This window comes from Benincasa hispida, chromosome 11, assembly GCF_009727055.1.
Source record: "Benincasa hispida cultivar B227 chromosome 11, ASM972705v1, whole genome shotgun sequence".
Lineage (NCBI taxonomy): Eukaryota > Viridiplantae > Streptophyta > Magnoliopsida > Cucurbitales > Cucurbitaceae > Benincasa > Benincasa hispida.
In genome coordinates this window covers 56,991,030-57,009,384 of record NC_052359.1, presented here as the reverse complement: position 1 = coordinate 57,009,384, position 18,355 = coordinate 56,991,030, and the positions used below count along the sequence as shown (strand labels likewise).

The following is an 18,355-nucleotide window of genomic DNA, read 5'->3' as shown; positions in this document are numbered from 1 at the left end:
GTTTCAGGGAAAAAGTAATTAAAGAGAGTCGGGAGTAACCTTGCGTTGAAAAGTTCATCCATGCGTTGGAGTGTTATACCAGGCATCCAAGCTTGATTTATAAGCATTGAAAAGGTTGAACCAGGCATTGGGAAAGGGTGTCTAGGTGTCCAATTGGGCAATGAAAAGCAAACCTTGTGTCCAATAGTGCAATCCTGCGGCCAAAAATTGTCTTTGCCACTTTAAAGGTTTAGTTTGAGCCTTGTGGGTTGGCTTGGGATTTAGGAAGAAAATAAGATATAAGAGATTAGGGACCTTTTTTCCCGGTGAATTGTGAGTGGTTTTCCTTTATCTTTCTTTGTGAATTGATATGCCTTTATGTATATATAAGTATATATGTATATGCATGGTTTTAAAAGATGTGGCATGATTGGGAAATATTTTGTCTTCATTGATTTCATGTTATTTTGACTATCTTCTTGATATTATTGTTGGGGTTGATGCCCTAAATCTCGTGGGGTCCTGTAGTTTATAAACATCTGTATGAACAAACAGTTTGATGATTTATAATATGAGATATTTCATTCACTTTAGTCTACGAAATATGAGATATTTTAGTTGCATTAACCACAAACCAATAAACTAAGATCCCTGGTTATCATTATAACTTAAGCATGTATGTGGAGACATACAAGTAGATCGTGCTTTAAGTGATAACCTAAATGAACTGTAGTATATGGATAAAGGAGGAAAACCTTATCCTGGTTGTCCACTATGAGTGTGGCCCACTTTGTAGATGTTACATCTATTGTAAAGTGCTACAAATGGTCTGATCCTAACCATTCATGAATTAGACATGCAAGCAGAGATGCTTTATACAAAGGAGTTTGTATAAAATCGGACCACGAAATGTTTAGTGTCGTTATATAACATCGTTCATGATAGAGACTTTCATTTCACTAGGATGACCATAGGTAACATGATCTTAATCCTGAGTGAGTTATGAACTCTTGCCTATGAGGGCGGTCCTTTGATTTGGATGGGTGCGAATGGCCAGATCGTCGACTCAAACTACCACTTTAGGGATTCGTCTGATTGGGGAGTTAGAAACTCAGCTACATAAGATAGAATTCACTCCTTCCCTGAAGCAGGGGTAAGTAGATAAATTGCTCCCTTAAGGGTTGATTCTGGGGCTTGAACAGTGTGGCGCCACACCTTCTCTTAGCCCGAGAAGGGTTTACTCATAGTGGGACTATGACGTATTGTTTATTAGAGGAATCAGTGATATTTAAGGAGTTAAATTTAACTATAGGGGCAAAATGGTAAATTGGCCCGCGAAGAGTGCAGCTGTCGATCTTTAGTGGAGTGTCCGTCAATTAACGGATGGTGGATATCATGATTAAAGAGTTTAATCAGTTATTCATGTATCGTTGGAGCTTCAAGCTACAAGTCCATAAGGTCCCCTTGGTAGCTCAATGGATTCATGTTGAGAATAAGTTTTTGGGTTAGTTTGAAGTGTTCAAATTAGCAAGAGGGAATTTGATCATATATGATATAATTAAATTAATTCAATTATATGTGATATAATTGATTTAATGTATTTGATACATTATTTGATTGGAGGAATTAATATAAATATGGTTTATATTAAATGCCATAAAGGAGAAAAGAACTATGGTTTATATATTACATATGATGTGATATTAAAACTATAGGTTATAAATATAATATGATAAATTAGTTATTATTTTTATTTATAATAAAATTAATTATAAGATATTTGATTTTCGGTTTTTTCTTCCAGTAACCGACTTAGTGGAAAGTTTTAATCAGTTTTTGGTAACTGATGGATAAAATGAAAATTGTTTTCATTTTCCATTTGACGGCATGCAAATCAAGTTAATCAGATAACTTGTCGAGAGAGAAAAGTAAACGATCAAACAAGTATCCTATACGATAGCTACTCGCTGCTAAACGATCGAGTACCCAAGTCTAAATGATAGACTTCTGTCTTCTCCCACTTAATCGATCGTCTACTCGATCGTCCAATTCCTCCTTACCTATACCAAATCCATATAAAGCCCACATCTCCTGGATTCTCACACCGAGAATACCAAGGCAACCTCGTGTTAGTGTCGAGTTTCTATCTGAGGGTCGAGGATCGAGTTTTGCTAGATTGTGATCGAGGATCTTATAGTTTTTGTGGTTTACTGGTTTTCTCGCATTGCGTTCATGCTGTTAGACGCTTTGATGTTGGATCGAGGAAACACTAGAAGAAAAGTTCTTCAAAGGTATGTTTACTCAATCCCTGTTTTGTTTTTACCTTTGTAGCATGCTGTAATTTACTCGTCATGCATAATTTTTGTTGTTTGATTGTAAATGTCTTGTTCTTTCACAATGGGGTTTGGAACGATCTGCTTCCGCTCATTGGTTCTCTAGTTTTAGAGTTCCTTCAATTATGTGGATGCATGTTTATTGGGAATTGAATTGGAAACTAGAATTGTACCCTAGGATATTGTTAGCATATCTCGTGGACATCTAGCTGGGATTTTCAGTATAAACTGACTGGGAATGCAAGCATACTCGGGTATGTCTAGAGGGATATTGTCGACATGTGCACATTCGACGGGTTGAATTGGATATTGGGATTGTTTCCTTTAAAATTGTATTTGGCTGAAGTATTGCAATTCTGTAGAACATATGATCATGCCAATGTCATCTTGGTTACCAGGCTTAGGTCATGCATACTGTGTTTGACTATATGTGAAATTATATTTCCAAAAATGATTTTAAATAACAAATGTGTTTTTTTATACTAAATATGTCACTGAACTTTCCTAGCTTATGTTTTCCAAATTTTTTGTTCCCTCCTAGGTAGCGCAGGAATGGAGTTCTAGGGTGCTGCTAAGGTCAAGGTCTATCACACTGTAGCCATGTTACTGGGTTAAAGTCTGCTTTTATGAGTTTTGTGGCCTAGGAATAGAGTTATCTAAGCTGAGTTTGAAGTTGTGTAAATATTATAATAGCTTGATATAAAATAAATTAACCAGAGAGCTGTTGTCATTCTATACTTGGCTAAAGGGTTGTTTGTAATTTAGATCCAAGATAGGCTAGTTATCACAAAAGAGTTTGAGTTGTTATTGGTAAGTGTAAAGGTGATGGATAGCAGGTGTTACAAAAAGGTAATGTCTGTTATCTTCACGCCTTCTTTCGGGTGAAAGGTAAGCTCAGGAAGGGGTGTGACATACACAAATTCGAATTCAAAATTGGTTAAATGATTGTCAAGATTCCATGGCAATGACGTCAATTTGTTAGGCGGGATCTACGTCGTTAATAAACCTCAAACCTAAACAAATAAATTTGTAATGCTCCATTCCTTCAACTAGTACTTAAGAAGGTAATAAAAGTGGACAACATGGGTCGATCCACAATGAATCTATGTTCGTTGAACTAAATTTCGAACTCGAAAAGGGTAACCAAAATAGGGGTTTTGTTTTTGTAAAGAAAATTTTTTAAAAAATAAGAAAAAGTAATTGAGAAATTCAAAACTAAGACTCAATTTTATTAAATTGATCTAGCCTAGTTTAGGTATCCTTTTAATGTTTCTTGGTATTCATTGGCTTTTGAACAATTAATGATTCTTGCTAATAATGTATTTAGTCCATGTAAGATTAAGAAGTGATTTTATTGACTAAGATCAAACAAGTAACTTGAAAAGACATAGGTTACAAATTTGTTTCTTCTTGATTTTTAACTAAACATGCAAGATTATAGAAAGATTATTTAAGATAACCCTAAATCCATACATCAACATGAATTAGTTCTTGTCCTAGAAATCAAACATATTGACATGCTTAATTTTGAAGCATTCGTTGAATTAAAGAATTTTAACCAAGATTCTAAAATCCAATGCATAGAAATTAATTCCACAAGCAAGAACGAACTTTCAGCAAGTATTTATTATAGATATATCAAGAAATTTAATGAGAAATTATAGAATTTTACAGCCTCATGCCAAAAAACTTAGGAATTAACTTAAACTAAACTAGAATAACATACAAAGCATTTCATACAAGATTTGATAAAAGTTAAGCATAGATAAAAATGGTTTTTTTTTTTTCACGCAAAATCTAGAAATTTGATATTTATATTATTGCTGCAGGAGCACTGCAACGCTAGGTTGAGCGTCACGATGCTGGGCGATTTAGGAGAGGCACATATGTTTTTCTTTTTTGTTTTTAATTATTTTCCGTCAAACTCCTTAATGTCGTGGCGATGAGGATAGCGTCGCGAGGGTACCCTGTTTCCTTGCCTACTGCATTTCAATGTTGGACAATAGTGTTAGGATAGGGTTGTGACACCGTCAGGACGCCATATGCTTCAATTGAATGACATTTTGGTAATTTCTCGTGTGTTCTTCAAATTAGTTGACTCCAAGGTGCATTTTAACTCTAATTTCGCTTAAATTTCTCCTAAATGACTCTTTTGCCTTTCCGAGACAAATTTACCTATAAAATGATCATTTTATGCATAAGAATTGTACAAAATAGATAGAATTAGGGATAAAAAACTAGCTCTTTTTTAGAGCTATTACTTTCTCTCGAAAAGAAAACTTTAATCCTTAGGTTTGTTAATCTTCTTAGATGATTGACCTTTGGGCTTGATGATGTTGTTGGAGGACCGACCTTTTTTTTTTTAAAAATAACTTGGTTGATCTGGATAATAGACCTTTCGACTTATGTGGCTTTGGATCAGCCTGCAACTTATTGATCGGCTTGGACCAACCTCTGGGTTGTCGATCGATTTGAATTGGCCTCTGACTTGTAATCAACCTCTGGCTTGTTGATCAACTTAGATCAACCTCTAGCTTATTGATTGACTTAGATTGACCTCTGACTTGTTGATCAACTTGTGAGCTTTTTCTTGAGTTTGAGGAGATTGAATCTCCAGGTTGTAGGTTGTGAAAATATAGTCAGTTTGTTGAAGTCTTCTAATTTTTAAAGCTTTTAATAGTTTTGATCTTCAATTCTTCAGAATTTGAGTGCTCCAGTCATCGGAACTTTAAAAACTTCAGTTTTCAGCACTTCAGAGCTTGAGAGCTTTGGTCTTCAATACTTGGGAGCTTCAGTATTTGGGTCTTCGAAACTTCAGTCTTCAGAGCTTTAGTATGTCTTCTGATCTTCAAGGGAGTCGTGTTCTTTAAGTCTTTAAAGGTTCAACATTTGGATATTTAGAGCTTTGAAATTTTAGTCTTCAGAGCTTCAACCTTCAGTTCTTCTAAAAAAACTCTTTTCAAATGGAGGGGTAAGACCTCTATTTATAGAGGATTTTCATGGACCTTATATGGGCTTAGGCCCAATTACTTTTGGGCCAAATATTAGGCTTGAGTCCATCTTTAATTCGATCCAAAATTTCACTATGGGTTTTAATTGGATTAGACCTAAGCGACTTTAATTAGTTGGCCTGATCCAAATTATGATTTCAACCACAAGCTTGGGCTTTTGTTGTAATGATGATGTGTGATTAGTTAAAATTTCTCATTCAAAAGAGAGAATCGCATATTTGGAAGTTGATGGTACAACTTATGACAATTGAGTTATGCTCATGTTGATAATATTTGGTATGATGTTTTAATATTTTTTTATGGTAGTTTATTAAACAATCAACTTATGCCATATTGTTCGTCCAGGACGCGACAGATTCGATATGAGGGGTGGTATTGAAAATTGGCGAAACCAATAAGGGTATTTATGAAAAGAATAAAAGAAGGTTAACGATCGTGACGGAGCCTCAACCAGAAGGGCCCCACCATGTGGGAAGACGATCAAAATTTCTCAGTACTTAACGGAACCGTGAGAAGGCTGACGAGGGAAGTCTTGAGCAGTTCACGGCAGTGTGTGTTCCGTCAAATCCCTTTCGTCAGAAATTGAAAACGCCCTCAACGTTTCGTCTCTCCTTCCCTAACGCCGTCGTTCCGGTGAAGCTTGAATCCTAACCCTAACGTCCTCTAATGGCTTCCTGTGACGACGACTTCTCTCTCCTCAACGACGATCACCACCACCACCAACACCACCAATCCACCACCAACCACCATCATGTACCAACGCCTCACCACATCCATCAATCCTACGCATCTCACCGCTTCACACCTCGACCGTCTTCAGTTCACGCGCCGCCTCCTCCTCCTAATCAACCGGCTCAACCGATTCTCGCGCCGTCCGGAAGTCCAAAGAAGATCGGTGCTCCGATAGAGGAGGAAGAGGATGCGGAGGATTATGGTGATGCTGCTTTCTGCTCCAGTTCGTTTGATAATGGAGATCCGAATCGGCTTGGTGTTGGTGTTGATGTGCGTATTGAGAAGAGGAAGGATCAGTCGGATGAGCTTGCGGAGGAAGGAGGTTCTTATAGTAGTTATAAAAGAGCGAAGCCTTCCTCCAGTGGCGGAGAATACAGGAAGGATCGAGAGGAGTGGAGCGATGCGGCTATTTCCTGCCTTCTGGATGCGTATACCGAGAAATTTACGCAGCTTAATAGGGGGAATTTGAGGGGGAGGGATTGGGAGGAAGTGGCTGCAACTGTCAGTGAACGGTGCGAGAAGCAGAGCAAGAGCGTAGAGCAGTGTAAGAATAAGGTGGACAATTTAAAGAAGAGGTATAAATTGGAGAGGCATAGGATGAGTAACGGTGGTGTTTCGATCAGTCACTGGCCTTGGTTTAAGCAGATGGAGCAAATTGTTGGAAATTCTTTGACAATGAAGGTTGTGTCTGATGAGGATCGGAGTGTTGCCTCCTCAGGGAATACTCCGAGGATATCGAAGAGGTTCTACTCCTCCCCGTTTCTTTTTTTCCCTTCTAGTAAAACTATTATTGGGAGAACGAGACACATTTTTGGAAAAATGGATGTTCTTTCAGATATGCGCTGTCTGTGTTTTTCGATTATCTGTCTGCTTACTGCTTCCTTGACTTGTTACCGTGAATTCCTGATTGCACACTGCATAGTCATTTGTCTATTTGAATAGTAACTCTTCAAGAGACATTAAGTTCTTTGCCCTTTTGCTGCTGGGGATTGTAATTGGCACTATATCTGCAATTCTTTCTTCCTCGGAATCTTGTAATTACTAGTCATGGCTCTGGAATGAAAGGACCGGTTTGAGATTCCAAGTGCATATTTTTAGTAACATTGCTTAGATCAAAACTAGATCAAGCTCGTACGATAATTGAAGCGAATGTTTAGAATTTTTAATATGTCCCATAACGGTGTCTAGCAGCATTGACGCTATCAGATGTCCTGTGATTTCTGTATCTGGAAAATTTTATAGTGTAGGACTAGAACTTCGCAATAGCATTTGTGCAGTTTGATTGGTCATGTGCTTTACAATCTGCAGGTGTGTCAATGTACTCATAATTTGTTGGTCTGGCTATTATTATAAAGTTCGTTTAACGTGAAAATTAAGCTGGTTTTGGGGATGAACCAATGTTTACAAGCATATGTCAGTTTTCATTCGTATGGCATATCACATTATTACCAATGTGGTGTATTTTGTTAGGCATTGACTGCTGAGTAGTTTGGAGTTACTTGGTTTATATGAATATATAAGAACCAAATATGTGGACATGCCTGGTTGATTTGCTTCATTTTTAAATGGTTTAATGAACCTCTTGCTAATAATAAGTTGGTTCTTTCTTTCTTTCTTTTTTCCCTTTTTTCCTTTCTGGAGTTTGATTTTAGAGTTCCATGCTTCTAGTTTCCTCCTAGCAAAAGCCATTTTGTGATAGTTTTGTTCGGAAGGTAACAACTAGTTATTTGTTTTTGCAATCTATCTGGCAGGTACGTTCTTCCTGCACCGAATACTGCTGGTCACATGAATAATGTAAAACCCAAAGCAGTTACCAGCCCAAGGTGGCGAAGAGTCGTCTTTAAAATCAGTGGTACGGCTCTTGCAGGGACTGGTCCTAACAACATCGACTCAAAGGTTAATAGAATTATCTTGTGACCTTCCGTTTGAGTTTATAACGTCATATCATTAGGATAATTGGATAGTTGCCAGCATTAAATTTGTTTCTTTGATGATTAGGTTGCAATGGCAATCGCCAGGGAAGTTGTAATGGCTTGTCGCCTGGGTGTGGAGGTATTAATTATTGCGTTTAACCACTTTTTATTACTTCTTCCATATTCACACTGGGCTATAATTATGGTTATAATACTACAGGTGGCAATTGTTGTTGGAGGTCGTAACTTCTTCTGTGGAGACTCTTGGGTGACTACCACAGGTTTAGATAGATGTACAGCATACCAAATTGGGTACGTTTTCACTTACCACCTTGGTTGTGCTAAATCTAAATCCTCTTTCTCATTAAGTAGGTCCTGTTTGGTAACCGTTTGATTTTTAGCTTCTTTTGTTGAAAATTAAGCCTATAGACACTACTTTCACTTCCAATTTTTTCCTTTGTTATCTACTTTTTATCAATGGTTTAAAAAACCAAGCCAAACTTTGAGAACTAAAAAAAGTAGCTTTTAAAAACTTGTTTTTGTTTTTGGAATTTGGCTAAAAATTCAACTATTGTAATTAAGAAAGATGCAAATCATTTATAAGAAATGTAGAGGAAATATGCTTAATTTTTAAAAACCAAAAACAAAAAATGAAATGATTACCAACGGGGCCTTAGTAGCCCATTTTATGTTTTATGTTGAAAAAAAAGTTCACTGATTTGATCATAACGTTCCTTTCCTTATAAAGATAACAAACGAACTAAAACTGGTGTTTTATGTGACATTCTATTTCTGGTGATGTTAATGAAAACTTAGATGTCTGTAGTCTAGAATAGGAAGCAAGACGCTTCTCCCCCAAATATCAGAAATTTGAGAAAAATCATGAAAATGTCAAGATAACGTGTAAGTCTCAAGAAATTGTTGATATATAGTTACATTAACAAAAACATTCTAATTTCTTAAAATTGTTGCATTGTCACTGATATTATTACTATGATGTATCATGGGTGCATTGTGGCATTGCTAGTCGTACGAGTCTGGCTTCCACTTCATCTTCGTTGGTGTTTACATGCCTTTTGCTGTCTCTTTCTTCTTATTACATTCTTGTGTTATTCTGATATTGAACACTACGAAAGGGGCCTTGTATATTTAAGAACTAAGCAATTTTGTATTTTAGGAAGCAAATGAAGCGGTTGAGAAGGTTACCTACCTTCTAGTAACTAAAGCTAAAAAATGACCTTACTTGAATAGGATTCGTGCAATTCCATCGTATCCTTGAGTTCTAAAGTATCTAAGCTGAAAGTTGTGTCATTCTTTCAATCGATGTGGAGTTGAGGCCTTTAGCGCATCTGAGGTTTGGTGGGGTAGATGTACGAAGATGTTGGAACGTATCATATGCAATTTGTGACTGAATAGATGCTGTTAGTAGTAGTGTATGAGATGCTCTGTGTTATTTGAGAAAGATAGGTTTTTCATCTTTATCCTGACTTTGACAGCAAAAACTATCGGATAAACGTAATTTGTTATACTATATGCATTACTAATGGTGACACCCTGAATACCATGTCTACAGTATGATGGCTACTGTGATGAATTCAATACTTCTTCAGTCAGCAATAGAGAAGATGGGAGTTCAGACTCGTGTCCAATCTGCATTTATGCTTCAGGAGGTTGCTGAACCATACAGTAGGCAACGTGCTATAAGGCATCTCGAGAAAGGCAGAGTAGTTATATTTGGTGGCATTGGTGCTGGCACTGGAAATCCCCTATTTTCTACTGATACAGCTGCGGCTCTCCGAGCTTCCGAGAGTATGACCCTGCTAACTATTCTCTCTCTTTTAGCCCGTTGTTGGATGCTCTTTACTATTTTATACACGGGTTTCCATTGGAACGTATGCTAATCGTTCAGATTTGAATGCTTACATGGTTTTACATGCCTCTCTCTTATTAGTTCATGCTGAGGCAGTTCTTAAGGGTACAAATGTTGATGGGGTGTATGACTGCAATTCGCAAGACAACAATTTTACGTTCAAGCACATATCTTTCAGGGAGTTGGTATCAAGAGGTGCCACTAGCATGGACATGACAGCATTAACTTTCTGTGAAGAGAACAACATTCCTGGTACGTTTTCTTGTTTAGATTATTAGTTTGATATATTCAGTCTTGGTCTTTGATGATGTTATGACATCAGTTTAATATTCTGGTTTAATCTTATGATTTGTCGTTAAAGATTACATCAATTTAATATTGTGATTTAATCTCGTAATACTACTCAACATGAGTATAACTCAACTAGTTAAGATATATATGCCCTTGACTTAGAGATCAGAAGTTTGGATCCTCCACCTCCGAATGTTGTGTTGAACTCGCACTTAAAATATAGGTTTTGATGTGCTTTTTATCCACGAGTTAGTGTGAACGCAAGAATCTAGAATTATAAGTTTATAGTGGTTGAATCATCCTGCGTTGCTCAGGATTTCAGTTTCTTTTCTCCCTTTATTGCATTGTCGTTGATCATAATGAAATCCAACCAAAATTTATTTTTACAGTGGTCGTCTTTAATCTTCTTGAGCCTGGAAATATCTCAAAAGCATTATGCGGAGAGCAAGTGGGTACATTGATTGATCAAAATGGAAGAATTAGCTAGTGTTCGTAAAACTCAAATATTTAGTATTAGGTTATGTTGGGTCGAATCGAGTCCGTAGATTGTTTGGTGGGCTCTTTAAGAAATTATAGCTACCTCCTCCTTTAGGATTGGGAGTGTTTGCTATGTTACTTGCCAAGTACCAGAGTGTGAAAGTAGAGTAGATTTTGATTACTGATTTTGAAGATCATATTCTTGGTGTGGTGCCAAAATTTCTTCCGCATTTGCCTTTGTATTGTAATGTATTTGTATGTATATTATTATTGATTCAGTGGAAGGGTAGATTAAGAAAATGGATGGGGTGTGACAGATTTGAAGTATATTGGTGGTCATGTTATCTCATTAAAATAAAGTTATACTTGTCATGTAATGTATTTGAAGTGTTTGTAAGTTGAATATCAATTTGGCTCACTGCCACCATTTTCAATCTATGATTCAACACAACTTTTTGTTGTTTTTCATAATGTATAAAATATATTTGTGTTGAAGTGTGTTGATACAAGAAAAACCTTATCTTGTGAAAGTTCACCCCACCCCTCAAATATAAACATATATTATACAATATAGTGAGAGCTGGGTTGCTTCGTAACACTTTTTTAAACACGTAGAAAGACATTATGTAATCTCTTCCTAGATTAACTTCTAGAGAACTTTGCTTTTCGTGTGGCCGTTGCTTTCTAACGTTGTTAGGGAATACTTTTCTTGTGGAGTATCATGATCAATTTAATCTTTAAAACTTCTGTAATTTCCATATTTGTTTCCAGTATTTTAAATAGTCTCAATTTGGATGCATTAGGTTGTCCTTAATCCTATTTAATACATGAAATCTATGTTGTCCATCAAAAAAAATTATTGTTGAATTTTATAAAAACAATTTGGTTTCTATTAGTTTTGCCTCTATAAATTGTGTTATATCTCTGTAGTTCTGGCATGAAGATTGATTTAACAAATTTTGATAAAAATGAATTTCAAATAACTACACTTAACTATTGAAAGTATAGGAACTAAAAAATTAAGATCTTGTTTGCTAACCACTTGGTTTTTTATTTTTGTTTTTAAAACTTAAGTCTATTTTATCCACATTTCTTACAATGATTTGTATATTTTTATAAGTAAAATGGTTGAATTTTTAGTCAAATTTCAAAAAGAAAAACAACTTTATGAAAGTTACTTTTTTTCAATTCTCAAATTTTGGCTAGATTTTTTAAACCATTTGTGAAAAGTAGATAACAAAAGAAGAAACTTGGAGGTGAAAGTAGTGTGTATAGGCTTAGTTTTCATAAACAAAATCATCACCACCATCTCAAAGGTCTCTTTTTTTCTTTTTTCTTTTTTTAATTAATAGATCCGCACGGGTATAAAACTTGATTTTGTTGGGCGCGTAACTTACGTTTAAATTGAATTCTCGGTGAATTCAATGGTAAAGGGATAAATTTTAAACTTCGAGCATTTTTTAAGTTGGAATCCAACCAAACTTATTGCATTATTTAGAATAAAATATGAGCAATTGAAACAAAATAATTTAAAGTAAAATATGAGCAATTGAAACAAAATAATTTAAAGTAAAAATGAGCAATTGAAGGAAAATAATTTAAAGTGGAGTAAAATGTGAGCAAATGAGAAATAATTTAAAAGAAGCCCCAATTTGGAAGGAATAGGATACATGACCAATAGGAAGAAAAGACATCACCCAAAATTCCATAATTTGGCTTATTCTGCATGCCCAATTATTTGTTTTTGGTTTAAAACTTCACAACCAAAATCTTCCAAATAAAATACAAAAAAGGTCAAACATGTCGTTTCTTCACAAAATCACAATATCCCCCACTCCCATTTTGATCTCAAATGAATTACAAACACAAATGCCAAAAGGGAAAAAGAGAGAGAGAGATTAAATTCTAATGGTGAATGTTTTGTAAGGTTTGATTAAATGATAGACCTTAGACTAAAAATATATATTTTCAGCGAGTAAAATTGAAAATTTTAATACAATTGCAATAATGATAACCATTTTATTTTACATATTCTTAATCTTAAAAAATAAGCTTGATTTAAAAAAAAAGAAAAAAGAAAAAAGAAAACTTATATCTAAGGTATTAACATTTTATCAACACGTCACGAGCATAGTTTAGTTTACATAAAATATGTAATTTGTTCACTTTCATTGCATTGTAAAAATCTGATAAAATACAAATAATATCAACAAAATCTTATTAATGTAGATATCAACATCAATAATTAGATTTTTTTTTAATCATTTTTTAAGTGAGATTTATCACGTAATTTAATATTTTTTTAATGAATTATTATTTTGAAATATCCACTTAAAACATTTTTTAAAGTATAACATGTAGGGTATGAGAATTTTTAAAAGTATATCAAACAACTCAAGAGTGCCTATCTTTATTCACAGTCATTTGGTTTAAAGTTTTACAGATGACCGAGAAGATACCTAGAAATAAGATGCATAGAAATTAAAGATGACTATATTTGTTTGTGGATGAGAAATGCTATTAGAAATTTATTAAAAAAAATAATGTTTTCATATAATTGATGAAATTAAGCATGACAATCTTATATAATCGTAATAGATTAATTAATTAAAAATAAATATCATTCAATATATTGACAAAAGTTAATTAATTAAGAATCAATGATAATTTTAATTATAAATATTTGAAAATTGAGTAATTTATAATTAAAAATAACCTATTGAATAAACGTCATATTAATTATAATCTAATACTTAGTATTTATAATTAATTAAGTTGAACATTAGCAACTTTAATTTTATTTAATTAATATAAGAAAATATATCTTAATAAACAATATATTATATAAAAATGAAAAATGAGTTAAAAATATGATATAATAAAGAATATAAAAAAAAGTTATATAAATAGGATACATTGATAATGAATGAAGCAACAAAAAGTAATCCAATAAATAGTTATTTGATTATAAATACTCAATAATGATTATATGTTTATAATGAAAGATTAAATTAAAATTAATTTAAATAAATAATTGCTTCATTACAAAAAAAAATAATAATAATAATAAGTAACCAATTATTATTATTGAAAAATAAAATTTTATACTAATTAAATATATTTGAAATATTGTTAGCTAATAAATTAATTAATTATGTAAAAAAATAATTGCATTAATTTAATAAATTTTTATTGTAAAAATAATTAAGTAAATATTTTAATATTAATTTATTAAAATAAATATTATAATTTTTTAAATTAATATTAATTAATTAATTAACTATATGCAAAATAAATTATATCTGAAATGAAAAATAGATGGAGAAGATAAATGAAAAAACCCACAATTTTAGGAGGGAATAGAAAATCTTGTTAGCGAGAAATAAGATGTCTCATAATAACTTATTCTCAAACAAAATGTTGAAAACTGTGAAACAAATATGGATTAAACGTCCGAGCAATCTAAAAAAAATCACATCTTTGAGATCTGAATTATGAGAATGCGGAATTTACAATTGGATTAAGCGACTCCATTTTTCATTCAACTAGTACCAAATGTTTGTGGAAGATGTCTCTTAATATTGTTGAGATTCTAAGAATTAGGAACAAAATGTATATACTCCATCCTTAAATTACATGGTAGAGAACTAATTTAATTAGATTAATGACAGCTTTATGGAAAGATCAAGTGATGTTTCCCACTACAACAAGGAGCAAACATTGATCAAAGTTTTACAATTAACACCAAAGATAGATTCTAATAAATACCATAAATTTGCATGAGAGAATGCAGAGAACATTAATTTAAACTAAGCATCATCTTAATGAACAATCCACACAAAAACTTTTGGCTACATACCATCTTCTGTGGTGGCTAGGGAAGGCGAAAGCGAATTGCGCGATTCGTCGTAATCTTCACCGAGCGGGGACTGCTCGACCCTAATATCTTCAATCATCTTCGCCACATCCGCCATTGTTGGTCTCTTCTCAGGCAGAGGAAGAACACAAGCCAACCCAACATGAAGCATGGACACAAGCTCCTCCTCAATGTTCTTGTACCTCAGTAACTCTGGATCAAAAACCTCAGCTGTCCATTCTTCTTTCACCACGGATCGAACCCATTTCGGGAGGTCCACCGGTTGCTCTTCGTCGTCGCTTCGCGGGTGTGAAGGCGATGGGTAGAGCGATGGTGCACGCCCCGTTAAGACTTCAAGCAACAAGACTCCAAAACTATAAACATCTGCTTTTTGCGAAAGACGTTTCGTCTCGTCTTGTTCCGGGGCCTTGTAGCCTCCCAACCTTGCAATGGCATGGACAGGGTTGAGAAGCAAAGACAACCCAAAATCAGAAATGCAAGCAACTCCATTTTTGTCAAGAAGAACATTGGAAGATTTGACATTCCCATGGGGGATCTTTGAAGCACTGTACTCTCCATGGATTCTTGCTAATCCACGAGCAGCTCCTAGAACCAAACTGATCCTGGTCGTCCAATCCAATGGAATCCTCCCTGAGCCTCGATTCCCTAATTCAAGAAAACAAAAATCAAAGAAAATCAACCAAAAATCATTTCATCAAACACATTGTAAGCTACCAAAAAGCTTCATCACAGAACCAACCATGGAGAAGAGAATGGAGACTCCCATTGGGAAGATAATCATAAACCAGAAGCTTTTCTTCTTTAGCATAGTAAAAAGCTCTGAGTCTCACAATATTGGGATGTTTCAGCTTCCCAATTACATCCATATACTGCTCAAAATCCTTCCTCGGACATGGGTTTGCATCTTTCAACCTCTTCACCGCCACCGTACAACCGTCGTCAAGCACCGCCCGGTAAACTGTTCCTAAGCTTCCTTTTCCGAGCATCTCCGCCGACGCTCTCAGCAAATCTTCAAGTTCGAATTGCTTCTTCCAATCGAAGAACACTAGTTTGCTTCTGTCTGTAGCGGTAGTGTCATCACTGTCGCCACCGCCATTGGCGTACACCTTCTTCTCGCTTCCGTAGCTACTTCCGCTCTTCCTTCTCTTCCCGTTCTCGCTTCCGGCCATGGAGCTCGAACTCCGATCACGATCACGAGCGCAGTAATACGCGACGATGAACGAGATAATCACAAGCAATGCAACGCAATTCGCGATCACAATCGCGACAATCACCCCAGGGCTGAGCCCTTTTCGAGACTCTTTACTGTTCGGACCAATAATAGGGTTTTGCGGCAATGAACTTGGATTTGAAGGTACCGTTCTGGTAGAATCCGACTCCGGCGGTGAACCAGAAACCGAACAGATCGGTAATGGACTCGATCCACAAACCCCTTCGTTTCCGGTGAAACTTTTCTCACCGAATTTCTTCATCATCCCGTCCGGCAACCGTCCGGACAGTTCATTGTTGGTTAAATTAAGTTCAGTGAGATTCACAAGCGAAACAGAGAGATCAGGCACCGTACCGGACAGGACATTGTTCTGCAAACGTAACGTGAGAAGCCGAGACAATTTAGAAATATCCTCAGGAATTCCGCCCCGGATGTTGTTATCAGACAAATCCAACCGGAGGAGTCGCCTGAGAGACGAAATCTCCGGCGGAATCTCGCCGGAGAAGTCATTACCGGAAATATACAACAACTTAAGATTCGTACAGTTAACAAGCGGCGAAATGGTTCCATTCAAACGGTTGTCATGGAGGTCAAGAAGACGAAGCTGATCGAGCGGCGCTAGAGACTCAATGGGGCCTCGTAAGTTCATAGAAGGAAGAGAAAGAGCAACAACACGGCCATTAACAGAGCACTGAACTCCACGCCATGAAGAAGCACAAGCATCAGAACCAGTCCAATTTCTTAGTAAACCGCCATGGGAATCAGCTTGAAGACGGAAGCGAGTCAGAGCAGAAGAATCATCATCTAAAGAAAGAGAAGGAGAGACCAAAAGGGTAAGAGAGAAAAAGAAAGCTATGGCGGAACTGAAAATCTTCATCCCCACCTTCTCCTTCTCCATCATCATCATCATCATCTTTGAGCAATTGGGGGCCTGAAATGGTTGAGAAAAAAGAGTGAAAATTAAGGGTGTCTCTGTTTGAAGGAACCCAAATGGAGAAAAGCAAAGGAATATCCTGTTGATTTGTCTCTCTCTCTCTCTGTGAGGAAGAAGAAGAAGGTTGCAGAGAGAAGGAAGAAAGAGACAGAGAAACAGAATCTGTTTGATCTGCCAATCCCCACAGGGGAAAAGAAAATTAGACTTGGAATGATTAAAGGGTGTGATGAATTAATTAATTAAGAAAAGAGATTATGATTATAAAAAAAGAATTAAGGGGCTGATTGAAACTAAGAGAGGGAATGATTTCAAAGTTTTAATTTCTTTCAAAGGAAGTGGAGGAAGAAGAAGGGTTGTTTGTTTGAATCATTGCTGTCCTCCACTCTTTATAAATGAAATGAGTGAAGAATGGGAATTGGTTTACTTTTTTTTTTCTTCTTTTGAATTCTCTTTTTAAAGTTTGATTTATTGGGTATCATCAAGATTTAATCTTGAGAACTTTTGTAGGTCAAATTAGACATTTTGATGTTAGAATGAGATTTTTCTTCTTGAATATTTATCATGGTTTTCTAAAAAGATTGTTGGGTTTTTTTTTTTTTTTTTTTTTTTTTAACAAATACCTCAAGAAATCCCAAGTTTAAGGAAACAAAGGAAGACAAAGATCAATGTTAATAACATCTTGTCCTCCCTATATCTTTCGAATTGGAAGAGACAAAAAATCATAATGAGACTTAAATCCAGAAGTTTTACAGATTAAATGGTGAACAACCTGTTACTCATGCGAGAACAGAAAGAGAAATAGGCATTCTCTAACCTCCCACCAGGATAAGAATCTCATCAATTTCGTTATTACTTTAGATACAATTTAAATTTAAATTTGTTTCTTAGAGGGTTTTTTTTTTTTTTTTTTTGGGGAGTAATTGAAATTGTCTTTTTGTGGACAAATTTTCCTTTACTCTAGTCGATACATATGTGGAATAGGGAATAGGTACAAGACTATAAATTGCAAAGAATCCTTTTTTCTAAAACCCAAAAAAAAAAAAAAAAAAAGATTGATATTTGAACAGAAGTTCCCTCATATGCAAGAGGAATTCTTGTATTTGAAGAGGGTATTTTCTATCATTCTATATTATATTTTATATATCGATAAATATACATAAAACATTAGGATTAATATTACTATAGAAACCGGTTTAAATATATGCATTCGATCGAAATGTCAGTGGTTCAAATCTTCCTCTTCTACTTTATTAAACTCAAAAGAAAAATTAAAAAAGAAAAATCAGTAAGATATTAGGATAATTTAGATAGTTTGTTTTTTGTTTGTTTATTTGGTTTTTTTTTTTTTTAATTTCATATGGTATGTTTCTTTAAATGAGAAATATCTTTTTATTTTTTAACTTATGAAATTTTAATATAAACCAAATATCAAAAGTACCTACATACTATCTATGACTAGATATTTATTATTTCAAGATGGAGTGGAAAAGACCAATATGATTAAATTTTAGGAAATTAGAGTATGATATGAGTTTGTGTCTCTTTTAAACCAATCTAAATGGAATGGAACTCCCTTCATATGCCCTAAAAAAGAAGAAAGAGAGAAAGAGAGAGAGAAGAAAAGAAATTCCCTTCATATATTTTTGTTTTGGCCTAGTAGCTATTTCTAACATGTGTAATCAAATAGAATGGAAGTTCCCTTTATTATTTTTTTTTTTGGCAAATTAC

The 18,355-nt window shown here is 34.8% G+C and overlaps 2 protein-coding genes across 2 annotated transcripts; one reads left to right on the top strand and one right to left on the bottom strand.

Moving 5' to 3' along the window:
- Positions 1-5,654: 5,654 nt before the first annotated feature.
- On the top strand, positions 5,655-11,069 carry LOC120091812. Its single transcript, XM_039049949.1, has 7 exons — positions 5,655-6,798; positions 7,807-7,951; positions 8,054-8,107; positions 8,189-8,280; positions 9,542-9,777; positions 9,920-10,090; positions 10,519-11,069. Exons 1-7 carry the CDS (start codon positions 5,990-5,992, stop codon positions 10,614-10,616), a joined length of 1,605 nt encoding a protein of 534 aa, XP_038905877.1. The 5' UTR covers positions 5,655-5,989; the 3' UTR covers positions 10,617-11,069.
- A 3,108-nt stretch (positions 11,070-14,177) lies between these two features.
- LOC120091526 (leucine-rich repeat receptor-like protein kinase PXC1) lies at positions 14,178-17,005 on the bottom strand. The gene is made up of 2 exons (XM_039049602.1): positions 15,223-17,005; positions 14,178-15,128 (listed from the first exon to the last, which is right to left on the bottom strand). Exons 1-2 carry the CDS (start codon positions 16,604-16,606, stop codon positions 14,458-14,460), a joined length of 2,055 nt encoding a protein of 684 aa, XP_038905530.1. The 5' UTR covers positions 16,607-17,005; the 3' UTR covers positions 14,178-14,457.
- Between the last annotated feature and the right edge of the window lie 1,350 nt (positions 17,006-18,355).

Excerpts from the sequence above, each read along its gene's own strand:
- LOC120091812 (XM_039049949.1), top strand. The coding sequence starts at position 5,990 with ATGGCTTCCTGTGACGACGACTTCTCTCTCCTCAACGACGATCACCAC. Across the intron at positions 8,108-8,188 it reads CTTGTCGCCTGGGTGTGGAG|GTGGCAATTGTTGTTGGAGG; the intron begins GTATTAATTATT and ends ATAATACTACAG. Across the intron at positions 9,778-9,919 it reads GGCTCTCCGAGCTTCCGAGA|TTCATGCTGAGGCAGTTCTT; the intron begins GTATGACCCTGC and ends CTCTCTTATTAG.
- LOC120091526 (XM_039049602.1), bottom strand. The coding sequence starts at position 16,606 with ATGATGATGATGATGATGGAGAAGGAGAAGGTGGGGATGAAGATTTTC. Across the intron at positions 15,129-15,222 it reads TCTCCATTCTCTTCTCCATG|GGAATCGAGGCTCAGGGAGG; the intron begins GTTGGTTCTGTG and ends TTCTTGAATTAG.